Source organism: Nerophis ophidion, linkage group LG09, assembly GCF_033978795.1.
Source record: "Nerophis ophidion isolate RoL-2023_Sa linkage group LG09, RoL_Noph_v1.0, whole genome shotgun sequence".
Lineage (NCBI taxonomy): Eukaryota > Metazoa > Chordata > Actinopteri > Syngnathiformes > Syngnathidae > Nerophis > Nerophis ophidion.
This window is the reverse complement of record NC_084619.1, coordinates 57,782,097-57,801,416: the sequence shown is the minus strand read 5'-3', so window position 1 is coordinate 57,801,416 and position 19,320 is coordinate 57,782,097. Positions and strand designations below refer to the sequence as shown.

General features: G+C 40.4%; 1 protein-coding gene across 6 annotated transcripts in view; it reads right to left on the bottom strand.

The window, feature by feature from the left end:
• Positions 1-19,320, bottom strand: part of ehbp1 (EH domain binding protein 1) — a 360,301-nt gene that overhangs the window by 92,075 nt on the left and 248,906 nt on the right. For 5 of the 6 annotated variants that reach the window (XM_061911324.1, XM_061911326.1, XM_061911325.1 and 2 more), the window contains 2 exons: positions 15,000-15,245; positions 5,114-5,280 (listed from right to left, as the gene is read on the bottom strand). In XM_061911324.1, the coding sequence (XP_061767308.1) occupies positions 5,114-5,280; positions 15,000-15,245 (413 nt within the window). The remainder of the gene's footprint in view (positions 1-5,113; positions 5,281-14,999; positions 15,246-19,320) is intronic. The other variant, XM_061911329.1, reaches the window with a different exon arrangement.

Genomic DNA, 19,320 nt, shown 5'->3' with positions numbered 1-19,320 from the left:
ATATATATATATATATATATATATATATATATATATATATATTAGGGGTGTAACGGAACACAAACATTTCGGTTCGGTACGTACCTCGGTTTAGAGGTCACGGTTCGGTACCTTTCCGGTACAGTAAGAAAACAACAAAATATAAATTTTTGGGTTATTTATTTACCAAATTTGTAAATAATGGCTTTATCCTTTTAACATTGGGAACACTATAATAATTCTGCCCACGTTAATCCACATTAAACTGCCTCAAGTTGTTGCTTGGATTAAATAAAATGACAAAACCTTTTTTCTACATATAAAAAGTGCAACATTAAACAGTTTCAAGTCAACTCATCATGCTTAATTTATTACAGCATTTGGGAAGCCTGTAGTTGACTTTTATTATATACACACACGCGCACACGCACGCACGCACGCACGCACGCACGCACGCACGCACGCACGCACGCACGCACACACACACACACACACACACACACACACACACACACACACACACACACACACACAGAAAAATGAGCTAACGTAACGCTAAAAGCTAATTAGCCCTCACCTCAATCCAGAACTATGAGCGATCTGAGCTGCAGTTTAAGTTTCTAGAAGGTCAACGGGCTCATAGTGATGTTAGTAGTAGTTGTGACTGGGAAGTATTTTTTATAATTTGGGGAGTGTACGATGTCCTGCTAAACACATGTCTACTCATCTCGACGCCGGAGCACTGACTGCATGCGCTCTAAATACGCACTGCTGATTAGCTTTGTATGTAACCAATCAGATGCTTGTGCGGGCGGGACAATGCTGGGTGCTCACTGCTCAGACAAAGGCAGAAAGCAGAGCAGCTTGTTAAGACTTTAGTTTACAAACTCGTTCGAAACACCCTCATACCAAACCGAAACCCCCGTACCGAAACGGTTTAATACAAATACACGTGACGTTAAACCCCTAATATATATATATATATATATATATATATATATATATATATATATATATTTCTCGTGCACTAAATGACTGAAAGACACAGAGTAAAAAGAGTAAAATGGATTAAAAAGGACAGATTTCTAAAAAAATATGTATTAACTTTTATTTTTTTAAACTTGGGATTTCCTAGGGGCCGGATTTTGGACGCTGGCGGGCCGAATACCGCGGGCCGTAGTTTGGGGACCCCTGGTTTACACACATCCAAATGGTGAGGCTACCACCACGTGGTTTAAGTGGACGCACGCACACGCACGCACACACACACACACTCACACACACACAGTCCAATGACCGTAAAGGACTAAGCCCTTATAGGCTTTGAACACAAGAGGGTGTTTATGTGAATCAATGATCAAAGTGAGGCCTGTGTCGCCATAAGCACTGCGAGCATCACTTGTTGCACACACACACACACACACACACACACACACACACACACACACACACACACACACACACACACACACACACACACACACACACACACACACCTTATTCCACTTGACATTCGCAATCAATTAAAGCAATGTTAAGACCGTCTGACCGAGTGGTTGACTCAATACTCACATCAGAAGATACAAGCGCACGCCGCAGCGACACGCGGGAAAGGTCAGAGCATCCACTGCTATGTGCTAGGTGCAGCATCACAGCACCAGTCGGCCTGGGCTCCGACCGAGAGGCACGACTGACTGATGCGCTCACGGCGTCGGTCAGTCGGACCTCACGGATCGGACTGAGCCCCCTATAATGTACGGCCCCGGCTGGGGCGGGAAGGGTTGGTAGGAAACAAGAGACATATTTTAGCACTTTAAATGAAGCTGCTTGACCGCCCACTGATTTCTAACTCACATACTCTCTATGTCAGTGTTTTTCAATCACTGTGCCGCGGCACACTTATCAAATTTCACATATTTGGGTTAAAAAATTTTTTGCACACCAGTAAAATATATTCTGCAAATGATGTGTTGTTGAGTCTCAGTGCTGTCCAGAGCAGTGGTTCTCAACCTTTTTTCAGTGATGTACCCCCTGTGAACATTTTTTAATTCAAGTACACCCGAATCCGAGCAAAGCGTTTTTGGTTGGAAAAAAAAGATAAAGAAGTAAAATACAGCACTATGTCATCAGTTTCTGTTTAATTACATTGGGGATAGCTTGATCGGCAACACTAAATTGGCCCTAGTGTGTGAATGTGAGTGTGAATGTTGTCTGTCTATCTGTGTTGGCCCTGCGATGAGGTGGCGACTTGTCCAGGGTGTACCCTGCCTTGCGCCCGATTGTAGCTGAGATAGGCACCAGCGCCCCCCACGACCCCGAAAAGGAATAAGTGGTAGAAAATGGATGGATGGATGGATGTATAACAGTGCAAAATATTGCTCATTTGTAGTGGTCTTTCTTGAACTAATTGGGAAAAAAAATATACAAATAACTTAAAACTTGTTGAAAAATAAACAAGTGATTCAATTATAAATAAAGATTTCTACACATAGAAGTAATCATCAACTTAAAGTGCCCTCTTTGGAGATTGTAATAGAGATACATCTGGATTCATGAACTTAATTCTAAAAATTTCTTACCAAAAAAATAAATCTTTAATATCATTATTTATGGAACATGTCCACAAAAAATCTATCTGTCAACACTGAATATTGCATTGTAGCATTTCTTTTCACACAGTATAATTCAATAAATATATTTATAAAGGATTTTTGAATTTTTGCTATTTCTACAATATTTTAAAAAAATGTCACAGACCCCTTGGCATACCTTCAAGTAACCCCAGGGTGTACGCGTACCCCCATTTGAGAACCACTGGTCTAGTGCTCGGCAGAGTAACCGTGTAATACTTTTCCATATCAGTAGGTGGCAACTGGTAGCTAATAGCTTTGTAGATTTCGGAAACAGCGGTTGGCAGCATGCAGGTAAAAATGTATCTAATGCTTAAACCGAAAAAACTAAACAAAAGATGAGTGCCCCTAAGAAAAGGCATTGAAGCTTAGTGAAGGTTATGCAGAACGAAAGTAAAACTGAACTAGCTACAAAGTAAACAAAAACAGAATGCTGGTCAACAGCAAAGACTTACTGTGGAGCAAAGACGGCGTCCACAATGTACATCCGAACATGACATGACAATCAACAATGTCCCCACAAAGAAGGCTAAAAACAACTGAAATATTTCTTGATTGCTTAAACAAAGTAGATGCGGGAAATATCGCTCAAAGGAAGACATGTAATTGCTACAGGAAAACACCAGAAAAAAAAGAGAAAAAGCCGATAAAATAGGAGCGCAAGACAGAAACTAAAACATTACACACAGGGAAACAGAAAAAAACTCCAAATAAGTCTCGGCGTGATATGACAGGTGGTGACAATACACCTACTTTGAAACAAGAGCTTTATTAATGCATACTTAATTTTGGTTTAAAATCATATCCAACAATTGCGATATAGACTTTTTACTGTCAACTGAGTTTAGTTTTTTATTGATTTCTACTGATGGTGTGCCTCCGCATTTTTTCAACGCAAAAAATGTGCCTTGGCTCAAAAAAGGTTGAAAAACACAGCTCTATGTATTGTACTTGTATTTTAAATTGCCTATCGTTATACAATTTCGATATTGTTGTGTATTTTTAATCCTTCCATCCATCCATCCATCCATTCCCTACCGCTTATTCCCTTAGGGGTCACGGGGGTTGCTGGTGCCTATCTCAGCTACAATCGGAAGGAAGGCGTCGTACACCCTGGACAAGTCGCCCCCTCATCGCAGGGCCAACACAGATAGACAGACAACACTCACACTCACATTCACACACAAGGGACCATTTAGTCCTGTGTCATTTTAATTGTGGCTGTTAGGCCAGTAACGTGGTGGGAGTGGAGCTGGACTCTCTGGCGGTGGTGTCAGAGAGGAGAAGTCTAGCAAAACTCCTAGCCATTCTGGACAACACCTCCCACCCACTACACTCGGACCTTGAGGAGAGAATGAACACGTTCAGTGGAAGGCTCAGACTCCCAGAATGTAGCACGGAACGACACAGGAGGTCCTTCATACCGACAGCCATCAGACTGTATAATGCATATCTCCCGTTCAAAGGCAAAACCTAGTAACTCACATCTAGCTGATTTTGAGAAAACAAAGGAAAAGCAATCTATCTTGATGCTGTCTTACAAAGATCTACAAAGTCATCAAACGTATAGATGTTTTCTTGAGCTTTCATTTTCTCGCCGATTGAGCCATGGATTGAATTTGCTCTCATGAGCGTGTGCCCTTTCTCCAGATATTTTATCACAGTATCGGGTGGGCCCCATTCTGCGTTTGCACATTGGGCAAGAGCCGTGTACAGCGTCCAGTTTTTATTTTGACCTCCACGCTTATCTGCCCAAACGAGTATGCAAGGGGAAGAATCAAGAACAATACATTTAATGAAGGTGCTTGCAACGTCCTGGGCCAATCTTCCAAATATCCCCTCGTGCCATAATATCACATAATCAGGTTGACCGTCGGCCCCCATTTGTGCAAATGTCTCATTAAAGACAAGAAGGCGACTGACAAAGAAACTCCGATTGGTCCCTTGAGATACTAGGTTTTTCTGTTGTATCTACGCGGTTATGTGGGAGTTGCTAGGTCCTGCCATGCGCGTAACAGCTTACTTACGGAACAATTTACAATATCGCATACACTAATGTAAAGCATATCACCTAGGAACTCCAAAATTATTATCAGCTCAGTTTTGACCAAAATTGAGTTACTGGGTTTTGCCTTTGGACGGGAGATATGTTCCTTCTTCACTGCACTTAAATGTAGAATATATGTCGAATATATTTATATTATTCATATATTATATATTATATATATATATAATATATGTCAAATATTATTTATTATTATTATTATCTATTGTGAGCGAACTGTGGTGCTGAATTTCCCCCAGGGATCAATAAAGTCTATTCTATTCTATTCTAGATACACCAATAAAGGACTACAGCCGATTTAGCACGGTGCTAAATCAGCTGCGGCCAGCTTCTTAACATAACTGCACATTGTCCTTCAAATAAACAAATACAAACCAACAAACAGACGTTGGGACAGGTGAAAACGGACGAGGGGATCGTGGGGTACGAAACTGCATACCTGGGTTCCTTCGGCAGGGCTGAGCGGGGAGCTGGAGGAGGTGGTGGTGGTGGGCGTAGAGGAAGACGAGGAGGTGGAGGAGGACGGGGATGAAGGCCCAGCAGCTGCGCCCGGTCTGACCTCAGCGAGCTTCTTCAGCTTCAGGTCCACGTGCTTACTGTTGGGTCCTGAGATAAACACACACAGGATTAGTGAAGTGAAGTGAATCATATTTATATAGCGCTTTTTCTCTAGTGACTCAAAACGCTTTACGTAGTGAAACACGATATCTAATTTTTACATTTAAACCAGTGTGGGTGGCACTGGGAGCAGGTGGGTCAAGTGTCTTGCCCAAGGACACAACGGCAGTGACTAGGATGGCGGAAGCGGGGATCGAACCTGCAACCCTCAAGTTGCTGGCCCGGCCGTACTACCAACCGAGCTATACCGCCCATATCTACTGTTACCAAAGGAACAGTAGATTACTTGTATTCATAATTTGCTATTATGAAATATTACATTATGTCTGAAAACCATGTTAAACCTCGTTCTTTAAGTACTGTTGGAAATTATTATGCTATTACATTTTGTACTAATACTAATCAGTGCCCTTTTAATCAGGCATTGAAGCCAGGTCACTTTTTGTTGGCCCTCCATCACTACAGAACAACTGCTCAGTCCCCTAGAACGAGTGCTGGGCCGATAAATGGATATCAATGTACAGTACAGGCCAAAAGTTTAGACACACCTTCTCATTTCAATGCGTTTTCTTTATTTTCATGACTATTTACAATTTGTCACTGAAAGCATCACAACTTTGACACCTGGGAAGTGAAAACCATTTTAGGTGACTTCCTCTTTTGAAGCCCATCGAGAGAATGCCAAGAGTGTGCAAAGCGGTAATCAGAGGAAAGGGTGGCTATTTTGAAAAAAGTAGAATATGATACTTGTTTTCAGTGCCGCCAGCTTCTTAATGTAAATGCACATTGTCCTTCAAATAAACAAATACAAACAAACAAATGTGCTTTTAAGTCCCATCTTAAAACTCATTTGTATACTCTATTACTCTATCCTGTAAATAGATCCTCTTTTTAGACCACTTGATCTGCCGTTTCTTTTCTTTTCTCCTCTGCCCCCCTCACTCTTGTGGGGGGGAGGCACAGGTCCGGTGGCCCTGGATGAAGTGCTTGCTGTCCAGAGTCGGGAACCGGGGGTGGACCGCTCGGATGTGCATGGGTTGGGGACATGTCTGCACTGCTGACCCGTCTCCGCTCGGGATGATCTGCTGCTGGCCCCACAATGGACTGGACTCTCACTATTATGTTAGATCTACTATGGACTGGATTCTCATTATTAAGTTAGATCCACTATGGACTGGACCCTCACAGTATTATGTTTGACCCACTCGACGTCCATTGCATCCGGTCTCCCCTGGGGGGGAGAGGGGGGGTCACCCACATCTGCGGTCCTCTCCAAGGTTTCTTTTTCTTTTTTTATCTAATCCAACAAAACAATACCCGGCAATACCATAACAATGCAATCCAATTCCAGAACCCCGACCCAGCACACTTAGAACAGCAACAATAAACAGAGCTATTGAGAGAAGACACAAACACGACACAGAACAATCCAAAATTAGTGAAACAAAATAGAATATTATCAACAACAGTATCAATACCAGTAACAACTTCAGCATAGCAGTGATTAAAATACCCTCATTGACATTATCATTAGACATTTATAAAAAAAAAAAAAAAAAAGAACAATAGTGTCACAATGGCTTACACTTGCATCGCATCTCATAAGCTTGACAACACACTGTGTACAATATTTTCCACAGATAAAAATCTGTCATATTTTTGGTTCATTTATTGGTTAAAACAAATTTAAATAATGGATCTCACGGTGGCAGAGGGGTTAGTGTGTCTGCCTCACAATACGAAGGTCCTGCAGTCCTGGGTTCAAATCCAGGCTCGGGATCTTTCTGTGTGGAGTTTGCATGTTCTCCCCATGAATGCGTGGGTTCCCTCCGGGTACTCCGGCTTCCTCCCACTTCCAAAGACATGCACCTGGGGATAGGTTGATTGGCAACACTAAAAATTGGCCCTAGTGTGTGAATGTGAGTGTGAATGTTGTCTGTCTATCTGTGTTGGCCCTGCGATGAGGTGGCGACTTGTCCAGGGTGTACCCGCCTTCCGCCCGATTGTAGCTGAGATAGGCGCCAGCGCCCCCCGCAACCCCAAAAGGGAATAAGCGGTAGAAAATGGATGGATGGATGGATGGATCCCATATTCCAATATATGATGTGTTGTTATCAAAACTAAATGCAGTTTTTCCTACTGATATCATCTCCATAGCTTGTGTATACCAGTCCATGGTTTCTCATAGTCATTCACATTGACATCCAACTGGGGTGTGAGTTTTTCCTTGCCCTTCTGTGGGCTCTGAACCGAGGATATTGTTGTGGCTTGTGCAGCCCTGTGAGACACTTGTGATTTAGGGCTATATAAATAAACATTGATTCAGTTATTTCACCTTTTTTTGTTAAGTACATAAATCTACATGTGTTCATTCATAGTTTTGATGCCTTCAGTGACAATCTACAATGTAAATAGTCATGAAAATAAAGAAAAAGCATTGAATGAGAAAGTGTGTCCAAACTTTTGGCCTGCACTGTATATCGCGATAGACTATATCAAAATTGATTTGAAAAATGTGTTCAAAATAATGCTCGATCTCTGCGTTTTATGTTGATCGGAAAAATCCGAAATATACCAAGCAAGGTTGGTTGCAGTAACAGACAAAAGAGGAAGTGATGACTAAACAGTGGGAGTGATAGGCTAACAGCCAATCAGGTAACAGTATCAACTACCAAATTTGATTGCGCCGTCTTGTTGATTCTTTGCATGGAATGAGAAGAGAAAGTAAAAATGAAGAAATTGTGGATAAAAAAGGAAAAGTCACCAGTTTTTTTGGGATGTTTTCAAATGGACCGTGGTCTTTAGTCACGCTCGCAGGTTTTCTATTAAAACCACACCTGTTTAGATATACCCTTTTTGGTTATATCTAAACAACAAAGAGGAACTGAAGTGCAGGACTGTATAAATAAATAAATAAAATACATGAAATATAACATATATGCTCCTTTGAAGTTCTGTATTGTTTTTCAGACCATAGGGTGCTTAAAGAGGTCATGTTGTCATTTTTTTCTAAATCTAAAACACTTCCTTGTGGTCTACGTAACGTAATGGTGGTTCTTATGTCAAAACGTTCATATATATATATATATATATATATATATATATATATATATATATATATACACACACAGTATATACATACATATATTCATCCATCCATCCATTTTCTACCGCTTATTCCCTTTTGGGGTCGCGGGGGGCGCTGGCGCCTATCTCAGCTACAATCGGGCGGAAGGCAGGGTACACCCTGGACAAGTCGCCAACTCATCGCAGGGCCAACACAGATAGACAGACAACATTCACACTCACATTCAAACACTAGGGCCAATTTAGTGTAGCCAATCAACCTATCCCCAGGTGCATGTCTTTGGAAGTGGGAGGAAGCCGGAGTACCCGGAGGGAACCCACGCATTCACGGGGAGAACATGCAAACTCCACACAGGAAGATCCCGAGCCTGGATTTGAACCCAGGACTGCAGGAACTTCGTATTGTGAGGCAGACGCACTAACCCCTCTTCCACTTTCAGTCTCTTCTTATTTACGTGCCTCCACTTCGACAGCGTCTTCTCCCCGCCATCCTTGTTGTACGGGTAGTTTTTTGTAAGAACGTGGACTTTGGTGCAGTTTACTGCGTGGATTGTTTTACCCGAACCGGACCGGACATGGCTTGAAGGTAAAATACACGATTTAATGTATCACTCAAAAAGGGCACAAACAAAAGGCGCTCACAGCAGAGGCACAAAAACTTAACGCAGGAAACAAAAAAACGTCAACACATAAACTGAACTATGGACATAAACCGAAACACTTACGGTGACGAGAACTATGGCATGGACCGAGCAAAAAACGAGTGATCCAACGTGGGCAGAGCAAGAGATGAATAATGTCATTAGAGTAATGTCGCCAGCTCGACTACCTGGCAACTACAGGCTTAAATACTAGTGACATGATTAACAGCAGGTGCGTGAGTTCAAACAAATGAGGCAGGTGAAACTAATGAGTTGAGAAAATGTCTCTTTATAGGTGCCATTTTGGCGTCCTTAAAACATGTAATAATAATACCCTATGTTGAAGCACAGTACGTCTGACTATGGTAGGCATAAGGCTCCGACGATCCATCAAGCGGTGCGGCTTCATAGTTTACCGAAGTCTTGGGGCGGCATGGCGTAGTGCGTAGAGCGGCCGGCCAGAAACCTGAGGGTTGCAGGTTTGGTTCCCACCAATTGACATCCAAAAAATCGCTGCCGTTGTATCCTTGGGCAGGACACTTCACCCTTTGCCCCCGGTGCCGCTCACACTGGTGAATGAATGATGAATGAATGATAGGTGGTGGTTGGAGGGGCCGTAGGCGCAAACTGGCAGCCACGCTTCCGTCAGTCTACCCCAGGGCAGCTGTGGCTACTTATGTAGCTTACCACCACCTGGTGTGAATGAAGGTTGAGTCCCACTTCTCTGTGAGCGCTTTGAGTGTCTAGAAAAGCGCTAAATAAATTTAAGTTATTTTAAACATTTTGACAGATTTTTGAGCGCCGTGTGTAAGGTTCTTTATTCTCAATGGGACATTTAAAGGCCTACAGAAATCCACTTCTACCGACCACGCAGTCTGATAGTTTATATATCAACGATGAAATATTAACATTGCAACACGTCAATACGGCCGGTTTAGTTTACTAAATTGCAATTTTAAATTTCGCGCGGAAGTACCATGCTAAAACGTCGCGGTATGATGACGCGTGCGCATGACGTCACGCATTGTAGAGGACATTTTGTTCCAGCACCGTTCACAGCTATAAGTCGTCTCTTTTCATCGCATAATTACACAGTATTCTGGACTTCTGTATTGCTGAATCTTTTGCAATTTGTTCAATGAATAATGGAGACGTCAAAGAAGAAAGCTGTAGGTGGGAAGCGGTGTATTGCGGCCGCCTTTAGCAATACAAACACAGCCGGTGTTTCAGTGTTTACATTCCCGGAAGATGATGGTGAAGCTTTACTATGGAACAGAGCGGTCAAGCGAACACGGTTGGATTGGACCACACACACAAAGTACAGTGTCTTATGCAGCGATCATTTCGAAAGATCGTGTTTCGATGAGGGTCCCTTGCGAAGGCAGAGATGGGCATCGCCACCACCCGTCGACTGGTGCTGAAGAAAGGTGCGGGGCCGACCTTTAGGTTGTACAGGTACGACCATATAATCTCACTAAAACACTAGTAACACGATAAGCAGATAAGGGATTTTCCAGAATTATCGTAGTAAATTTGTCTAATAACATCTGAATCGCTCCCACTGTATAGTCTTTTATTATTATTTTTTCCCCCTAGTCCTTCACTCTCACTTTCCTCATCCACGAATCTTTTATCCTCGCTCAAGTTAATGGGGAAATCGTCGCTTTCTCGGTCCGAATCGCTCTCGCTGCTGGTGGCCGTGATTGTAAACAATGTTCAGATGTGAGGAGCTCCACAACCCGTGACGTCAAGCGCATATCGTCTGCTACTACAGGCAAGGCTTTTTTATTAGCGACAAAAAGTTGCGAACTTTATCATCGATGTTCTCTACTAAATCCTTTCAGCAAAAATATGGCAATATCGCGAAATGATCAAGTATGACACATAGAATGGAGTGGCTATCCCCGTTTAAATAAGAAAATCTCATTTCAGTAGGCCTTTAAAGTTTTGTTGTTGCTTGATTACAGCGTCCTTTATTGAACAACCTGCACGTATCTCTTATGTGTGACTGCCATCTACTGGTCACACTTATCAATAAACCATGTACCAAAATTGCAAAGCCAGAATTCTGGTTGTTGTTGATTGTTGAGAAGATGAAAGGATTTTAAGTGCGCCTTATAGTCTGAAAAATCCGGGAATAGTAATTTAGTCCAATGATGAGGTCGCAACTTGTCCAGGGTGAACCCGACCTTCCGCCCGATTGTAGCTGAGATAGGCTCCAGAGAACCCGCAACTCCGAAGGGAATAAGAGATAGAAAATGGATGGATGGATGGGGTTATTAAAATAATAATTACTGCATAACATAAACATATTTATTAAGCATTTCTTACGTATTCCTTATTGTTGCACCTTCATGTTAAGATGTTATTGTTGGGGGTTCAACGTGATTTTTACAATTTTGTTGACATTGAGTGTTTTCATGGTCGTGTTGACGAGTTTTTAGCCCATTCAAGACATAAGTCTTTTTTTTTTTTTTTAATCCACCAATGTCTTGCAAAACCCTCTAAATGTATTTTGCGACGACTAAAAGGGAGCCTAATCGTCTTTAAGTGCTAATTTGTTTGTCTGCCTGCTTCCTCCTCGCCCTCAAGCGTCACCTTGCTTGCAGGGGAGTAGCGAGCACAGCTCTCTCCTGCGGGGCTGCACTGCTGCACCGAGGATGATGAAAGAAGAGGAGGGCGACCTTTTCATGTGTGACCTCCTCCCCGTGTCATGCGCGCGCACACATGCACACACACGCACACACACGCTTGCAGGCGCCCAACATGGATGCACACATTTCAGCTTTGTTGTCCAAAAATTTGAGCGTGGTCACATTCCTGAGAGGAGGTTAACATTAGAGATGTCCAATAATGGCTTTTTTGCCGGTATCCGATATTCCGATATTGTCCAACTCTTAATTACCGATTCCGATATCAACCGATACCGATACAAACAGTCGTGGAAATAACACTATATTATGCCTAATTTTGTTGTGATGCATTAAAAAATGTAACAAGGTTTTCCAAAATAAATCAACTCAAGTTATGGGAAAAAATGCCAACATGGCACTGACATATTTATTATTAAAGTCACAAAGTGCATTATTTCTTTTAACATGCCTCAAAACAGCAGCACGGAATTTGGGACATGCTCTCCCTGAGAGAGCATGAGGAGGTTGAGGTGGGCGGGGTTGGGGGCGTGTATTGTAGCGTCCCGGAAGAGTTAGTGCTGCAAGGGGTTCTGGGTATTTGTTCTGTTGTGTTTATGTTGTGTTACGTTGCGGATGTCCTCCCGAAACGTGTTTGTCATTCTTGTTTGGTGTGGGTTCACAGTGTGGCGCATATTTGTAACAGTGTGAAAGTTGTTTATACGGCCAACCTCAGTGTTACCTGTATGGCTGTTGACCAAGTATGCATTGCATTCACTTGTGTGTGTGAAAGGACGTAGGTATTATGTGACTGAGCCGGCACGCAAAGGCAGTGCCTTAAAGGTTTATTCTCCCTATGTCCGTGTACAACACGGTGTTTTAAAAAGACCTTATTTTTACTTTTTGAAACCGATACCGATAATTTTCCGATATTATATTTTAAAGCATTTATCTGCCGATAGTATCGGCAGTCTGATATTATCGGACATCCCTAGTTAATATCAACTGGGATATTTGGCAAATTTCTGCTAAAATACTATATTTGATAAAGTGTAAAAAAAAAAAAATTGTGCAAAGTGTGAAAATGTAAACATAGAGAAACCGGAGAAGAAGTATTTTCTGCAGGTTTAGGTTCAGGAGGTTAGAGCTGTGCTTTAAAGGGTGAGCACAGCTAAGGTGGTCTGGTATTAGCGGTTTTGCCTTGCATCATTTACAGACAACATAGGTCTGACTACGGTCCCTATAAAAAAATAACTGCCACACAGTCAAGGTGACTTTTGCTCTTTTAGCCACAATTTCTTCATTTTTATTTTCTATTTTCACTCCAGGCAAAAAATATCAAACACGAGAGAAATGACGGCGCAAACAAACTGATAGTTGAAACTGTCACCTTTCCCACACCCACTGATCAATGATCACTTCCTGCGTTGCTCGGTTACCAGAGAGCGAGCTTTGTTCATGCAAACAACCTTGCTTCAGAGTCTCTGTTTTTTCCCCCACAAACAAGAAGCAAAAAAAAAATTAACATTTCTATTGATATCGATTACCTGTCTTTCGTGATATACAATGATGTCATTCAATAATACTTTTTTTGATTTTTCATTCATCTCTTGGAAAAGCTTCATAAATTATCTTAAAAGTTGTTTCACCGTTAATGTAGAGTATTCTTTATCATTGTTAAGTGTTCAATGTGATTTTATTCTTTTGTTGACATTGTTTGAGTGTTTTAAATGCTTGTGTTGACATTTCCTTTCTGCCCTGATAGCTGTGGGGATTATAAACATTTGATGTATTTTTCCCCTGGTCCTTATTTTCTATAGGTCACAAACAATACCAATAATTATCGATGATGACTGATATGAAACACTTGTATTTGTGACACAGTTTTCAGCCATATCGCCCAGCCCTTAATACACCCTCTATAAGTAATTTAGTTTTTTATGAATTTAGGGGAATATTTGATTTGATTTATTTCTAAAATAGTAGCATTACATAAGCAAAACCATGATATAAAACAACTTCAGAATTAAAATAAATATATATATATATATATATATATATATATATATATATATATATATATATATATATATATATATATACATACACTTAGACATATACATATATACACGTTTATAGACATATACACATATGGTATGTACATATGTGTATATACATATACACACACGTGTATATACATATGTACAGATACATATATACACATACATATATACACATACATATATACACACAAATATACATTTATACACATATATATATATACACATATATATACACATATATATATATATATATATATATATATATATATATACACATACACATATAAATATATATATATATATATATATATATATACACACACATATACATATATATACACACATATACATATATATATATATACACATATACATATATGTATATACACATATACATATGTATACACATATACATATATGTATACACATATACATATACACATAAATATATATATATATGTATATATATATATATATATATATATATACATACACACACACACACACATATATATATATATATATATATATATATATTTCCTTTTTAGGATTTGCTTAAAAATATTTTATTATATTCAAAAATAAAAATAATTATACAAATAAAATGTTTTTTTTTTTTAATCAAACGCACAAAATGTGGCCAATACCAACAATTAATTATTTTTCAGATGAAAAACATAAGTTCAAAAACTAAAGTTTCCAAACCCCTGCAAGTCTGTGAGTGTTCAGTAGTTCTCATGAAGCACTCGGAAGATATCACAAATGAACTTTTTATGTTTTTCCAACACGAGGGCGTGATCATCGCTGCGCTGCAACTTTAATTATTAAACACTTTCAAGATGACAACAGTGAGCGACTTCAATGGAGAGAACACAAGCAAAACACAGCAACACAACAACAACAAAGGTGCGGAGATAGTGCACTTAAAAGCCTCTGTCTGTTTTTTCATGTTTTCCTTTTGGGCGCACGCACGCACATACATACAAACACACACTCTTTGCATTTCAGCAGGAAGTGGACGGAGAAAACTTAAAACAAAGTAATCAATCTATTTAAAGATATTTTTTAATGTTCAGCCCTTTTTTGGTGGATTTCATTTACTGTGTAAATCGACTAAATGTTGAAAATTCTGGACTTTGCCTTTTGTTTTCCTGATTAATCTTTGTATTAGTTTTGGATTAAGAGCTAAAAGCGTGCATATATGAGAGAAAGGAAGAACACGGCCATATAATGTGTGAGCAAGAGGAGAGAGATGTTGGAAAGACCACAGCATGCAGCGACTTTACCCAGAGATGTTAGCTTAGAGCTGGGGTTAGTAAGCTCCAGGGGGCCCAGACTGCTGAACGGAGCTGGGAGAGGGGCCTCGTGGGCCACGGGGTTAGTAGGCAGGGCGGATGTCGACGCGGCTGCAGTAACAGGGTCACCCTCGTCCCCTCCAACACCAACGTGGAAGTGCTCCTCCTCCTCATCCTCACGCTTGCTACCGTCGACACCCTCGTCGCTATGGCGACGTGCTTCTCCATCCACAACATCTGTGGGGTGTCCGTGGGACAGTACAGTATGTGGGGGGAATGTGAAGAAAGTGGTTAAAGAGCAGAGCCAAAGAAGAAAAGTCAGTGCATTCACAGGAAAAGAAGGAGAGAGGTAAACAAATGAAAGATGTCAAAAAAGTGAAAGCATTGTCATTTTGTGTGCATGGACCCTGTTGCTGTGTCTCAACTTCAGCCAGTACCCTTCAATAAGCACACTGTGTCGCATTAAGTACTGTACTAAAAGTAGTGCACTGAAACAAGTGTTCTGTGAACACTGTAGCTGTGTCTGAAATGGTATATTGCACTTAAGTCAGTAGACTTCAATAAGTATACTGTGTGGCATTAAGTACTGTACTAAAATTAGTGCACTGAAACAAGTGTACTGTGAACACTGTAGCTGTGTCTGAAATGGAATATTTCACTTAAGTCAGTACACTACAATAAGTATACTGCTTCGCATTAAGTACTGTACTAAAATTAGTGCACTGAAACAAGTGTACTGTGAACACTGTAGCTGTGTCTGAAATGGAATATTGCACTCAAGTTAGTACACTTCAATAAGTATACTGTGTGGCATTAAGTACTGTACTAAAATTAGTGCACTGAAACAAGTAGTTGTGTCCGAAATGGAATATAGCACTTAAGTCAGTAAACTTCAATAAGTATGCGGTGAACACTGAAGTGAATTATATTTATATAGCGCTTTTCTCTAGTGACTCAAAGCGCTTTACATAGTGAAACCCAAAATCTAAATGTCATTTAAACCAGTGTGGGTGGCACTGGGAGCAGGTGGGTAAAGTGTATTGCCCAAGGACACAACGGCAATGACTAGCGGGAATCGAACCTGGAACTCTCAAGTTGCCGGCACGGCCACTCTACCAACCGAGCTATACCGCCCCACACTGGCTGTGTCCATGTATTAAAGTTAGTGCACTTCAAAAAGTATGCTGTGAACACTGTGGCTGTGTCTCAAACAATATATTAAAGTTAGTGCACTTCAATAAGCATACTGTGAACACTGTGACTGTGTCTCAAAAAATTTATTAAAGTTAGTGCACTTCAATGGCATTCTGTGAACACTGTTGCTGTGTCTCATAAACAATACCGTATTCCAGGTAGTACACTTGAATAAATATACTATGAACTCTGTGGCTGTCTTATATCAAATATTGTACTCAAGTTAGTGAACTTCAATAAATATACTGTCTCTGAACACCGTGTACTGCTAATACACACTGCTAATTTATGGATTTTTTTTCGCTAACGGCCATAATGTTTTGTGTTCAATAGTTTTCATTAAACACATGTAGAAACACTGAAAATGTACTTCCTGTTTAAATGCATTAAACCGTGAGTATGGATTTTTTATTCATCACTCCAAGCAACGTTTGTACATTTTACAATATAACTAAAACAATTCTTTCTTACTAAACCGTTCCATGTGTGAAGCCTGTAGGAGAGTTTTCATACATGCTATGGTAATGTAATCAAGCTAGCGTCATTAGCATGAGCTAATATGCTAACACGTTTGTGAGTGTCTGCGTTTGTATTATCTGTGTTCCTTTTGTATCGTTTCAGTATCACAAAATTCACCAAGACGTCACCGTTGAGTTATTGAGACAGTTTAGCTATCTTCCGTAGCCAGTGGGTCCATGACGATGACTTCTGTTTTGTTTGATCTACCGTTTTACTGCCCTGTTACAGACACCGTTTGGAAAAAATGAAGGTATGTAAATAAACATACACAAAATTACAGATGTCCGATAATATCGGACTGCCGATATGCTTTAAAATGTATTATCGGAAATTATCGGCATTGGTTTCAAAATTATCGGTATCGGTTTCAAAAAGTAATATGTATGAGCTTTTAAAACGCCGCTGTGTACACGGACGTAGGGGGAAGTACAAAGCGCCAATAAACCTTTGAGGCACTTCCCTTGCGTGCCGGCCCAGTCACATAATATCTACGGCTTTTCACACGCACACAAGTGAATGCAAGACATACTTGGTCAACAGCCATACAGGTCACACTGAGGGTGGCCGTATCAACAACTTTAACACTGTTACAAATATGCGCCACACTGTGAACTCACACCAAACAAGAACGACAAACATTTCGGGAGAACATCCGCACCGTAACACAACAGAACAAATACCCAGAACCCCTTGAAGCACTAACTCTTCCGGGACGCTACAATATACACCCCCCCGTTACCCCCTAGCCCCCATCTCAACCCCACCCACCTCAACTTCCTCATGGTCTCTCAGGGAGAGCATGTCCCATATTGCAAGCTGCTGTTTTGACGCATGTTATAAAAAATTATGCACTTTGTGACTTCAATAATAAATATTGCAGTGCCATGTTGGCATTTTTTTCCACATAACTTGAGTTGATTTATATTAGAAAACCTTGTTACATTGTTTAATGCATCCAGCGGGGCATCACAACAAAATTAGGCATAATAATGTGTTAATTCCACGACTGTATATATCGGTATCGGTTGATATCGGAATCTGTAATTTAGAGTTAGGCAATATCAGATATCGGCAAAAAAGCCATTATCGGACATCTCTACAAAAATATTTTTTCCGTCTCAAATTGAGTGGATGAGGCTTATATACCGGTAGATCAGAAAATATGGTCACCCTTTGAAACACAGGGATATGATAGTATGTAAACAACAGCCAACCCTAGCAAGAACCAATCAGGTTGGTCTACTTGACAATACAAAAAGAGAATCACAATAACAACAATTCCTTCTCCTCCTTCTCCGTCCTCTCCTAATTTGTGAGCTACGAAATGGAGCGTGCTAGCAAGTGGCAACTGGCTGAGCCTAATTAAAGGACCTTGAAGTTGGAAAGTTTCTTTGCGGGCAAAAACATGGAGGCGAGGGGGCTGAGGGGGGTTTGTGGGCTGGTCGAGTTGCATTAAAGGAGCGTGATTGGCGGCGAGAGAGAGAGATGGATAGAGAGAGAGAGAGAGGCTGGGAATAAGCCGTTCTGCTCGGCAGGTCTTGTGTAACACAGCCCACAGTACTCCTCCCGTCTCTCTCTTTTAAAAAAAAAAAATGAGATCGACAATTAGTTTGATTCCAAAAAGCTCACGGAGCAAATAAATCAATGGCTACCCTCTGCCAGCTGCTGACCTCGCCGCTCGTTGGTTTTGTTTACCCCTCACTGCAAAAACTGAAATCTAAGTCAGATGGAATATCTCAAATAAGGGTGATATTTGCTTATTTTCTGTCTGATGAGATAATTCTTCTCCCTAAGCAGATTTTATATTAGAGTCTTTTACTTGTTTTAAGGGTTTTGGTCCTAAATGATATCAGTAAGATATTACAGCTTGTTACTGAGATTTGATGACCTATATTGAGTAAAACATGCTTTAAACTAGAATATCAACTGTTGCAAATCTGTATCATCAAAACTCAGAAGCATAAAAGTACTTTTTAAAAGTAATACTTTCTTACTTCAAGCATTAAAAAAAAAAATGTATGCATATCATTATGTCAAGGTAATGGCACAAACATTTACCGTATTTTTCGGGGTATAAGTCGCTCCGGAGTATATGTCGCACCTGCCGAAAATGCATAATAAAGAAGGAAAAAAACATAGATATGTCGCACTGGAGTATAAGTCGCATTTTTGGGGGAAATGTATTTGCTAAAATCCAACACCAACAATAGACATTTGAAAGGCAATTTAAAATAAATAAAGAATAGTGAACAACAGGCTGAATAAGTGTATGTTACATGACACATAAATAACCAACTGAGAAGGTGCCTGGTATGTTAACGTAACATATTATGGTAAGAGTCATTCAAATAACTATAACATATAGAACATGCTATATATACGTTTACCAAACTATCTGTCACTCCTAATCGATAAATCCCATGAAATCTTCTTCCTTGATGTCGCTTCTAAACAACTCTGCCAACTCCAAAGGTATGCGCCGCTTCCTGTCGCTTTCTGCTGCATATTTCACTACGTCCAGCTTGTAATCTGCAGCAAATGATTTCCTTTTCGGTGCCATTTTTGTTCAGCCCTTCTCAGTTTCTATAAGTTACTGCCA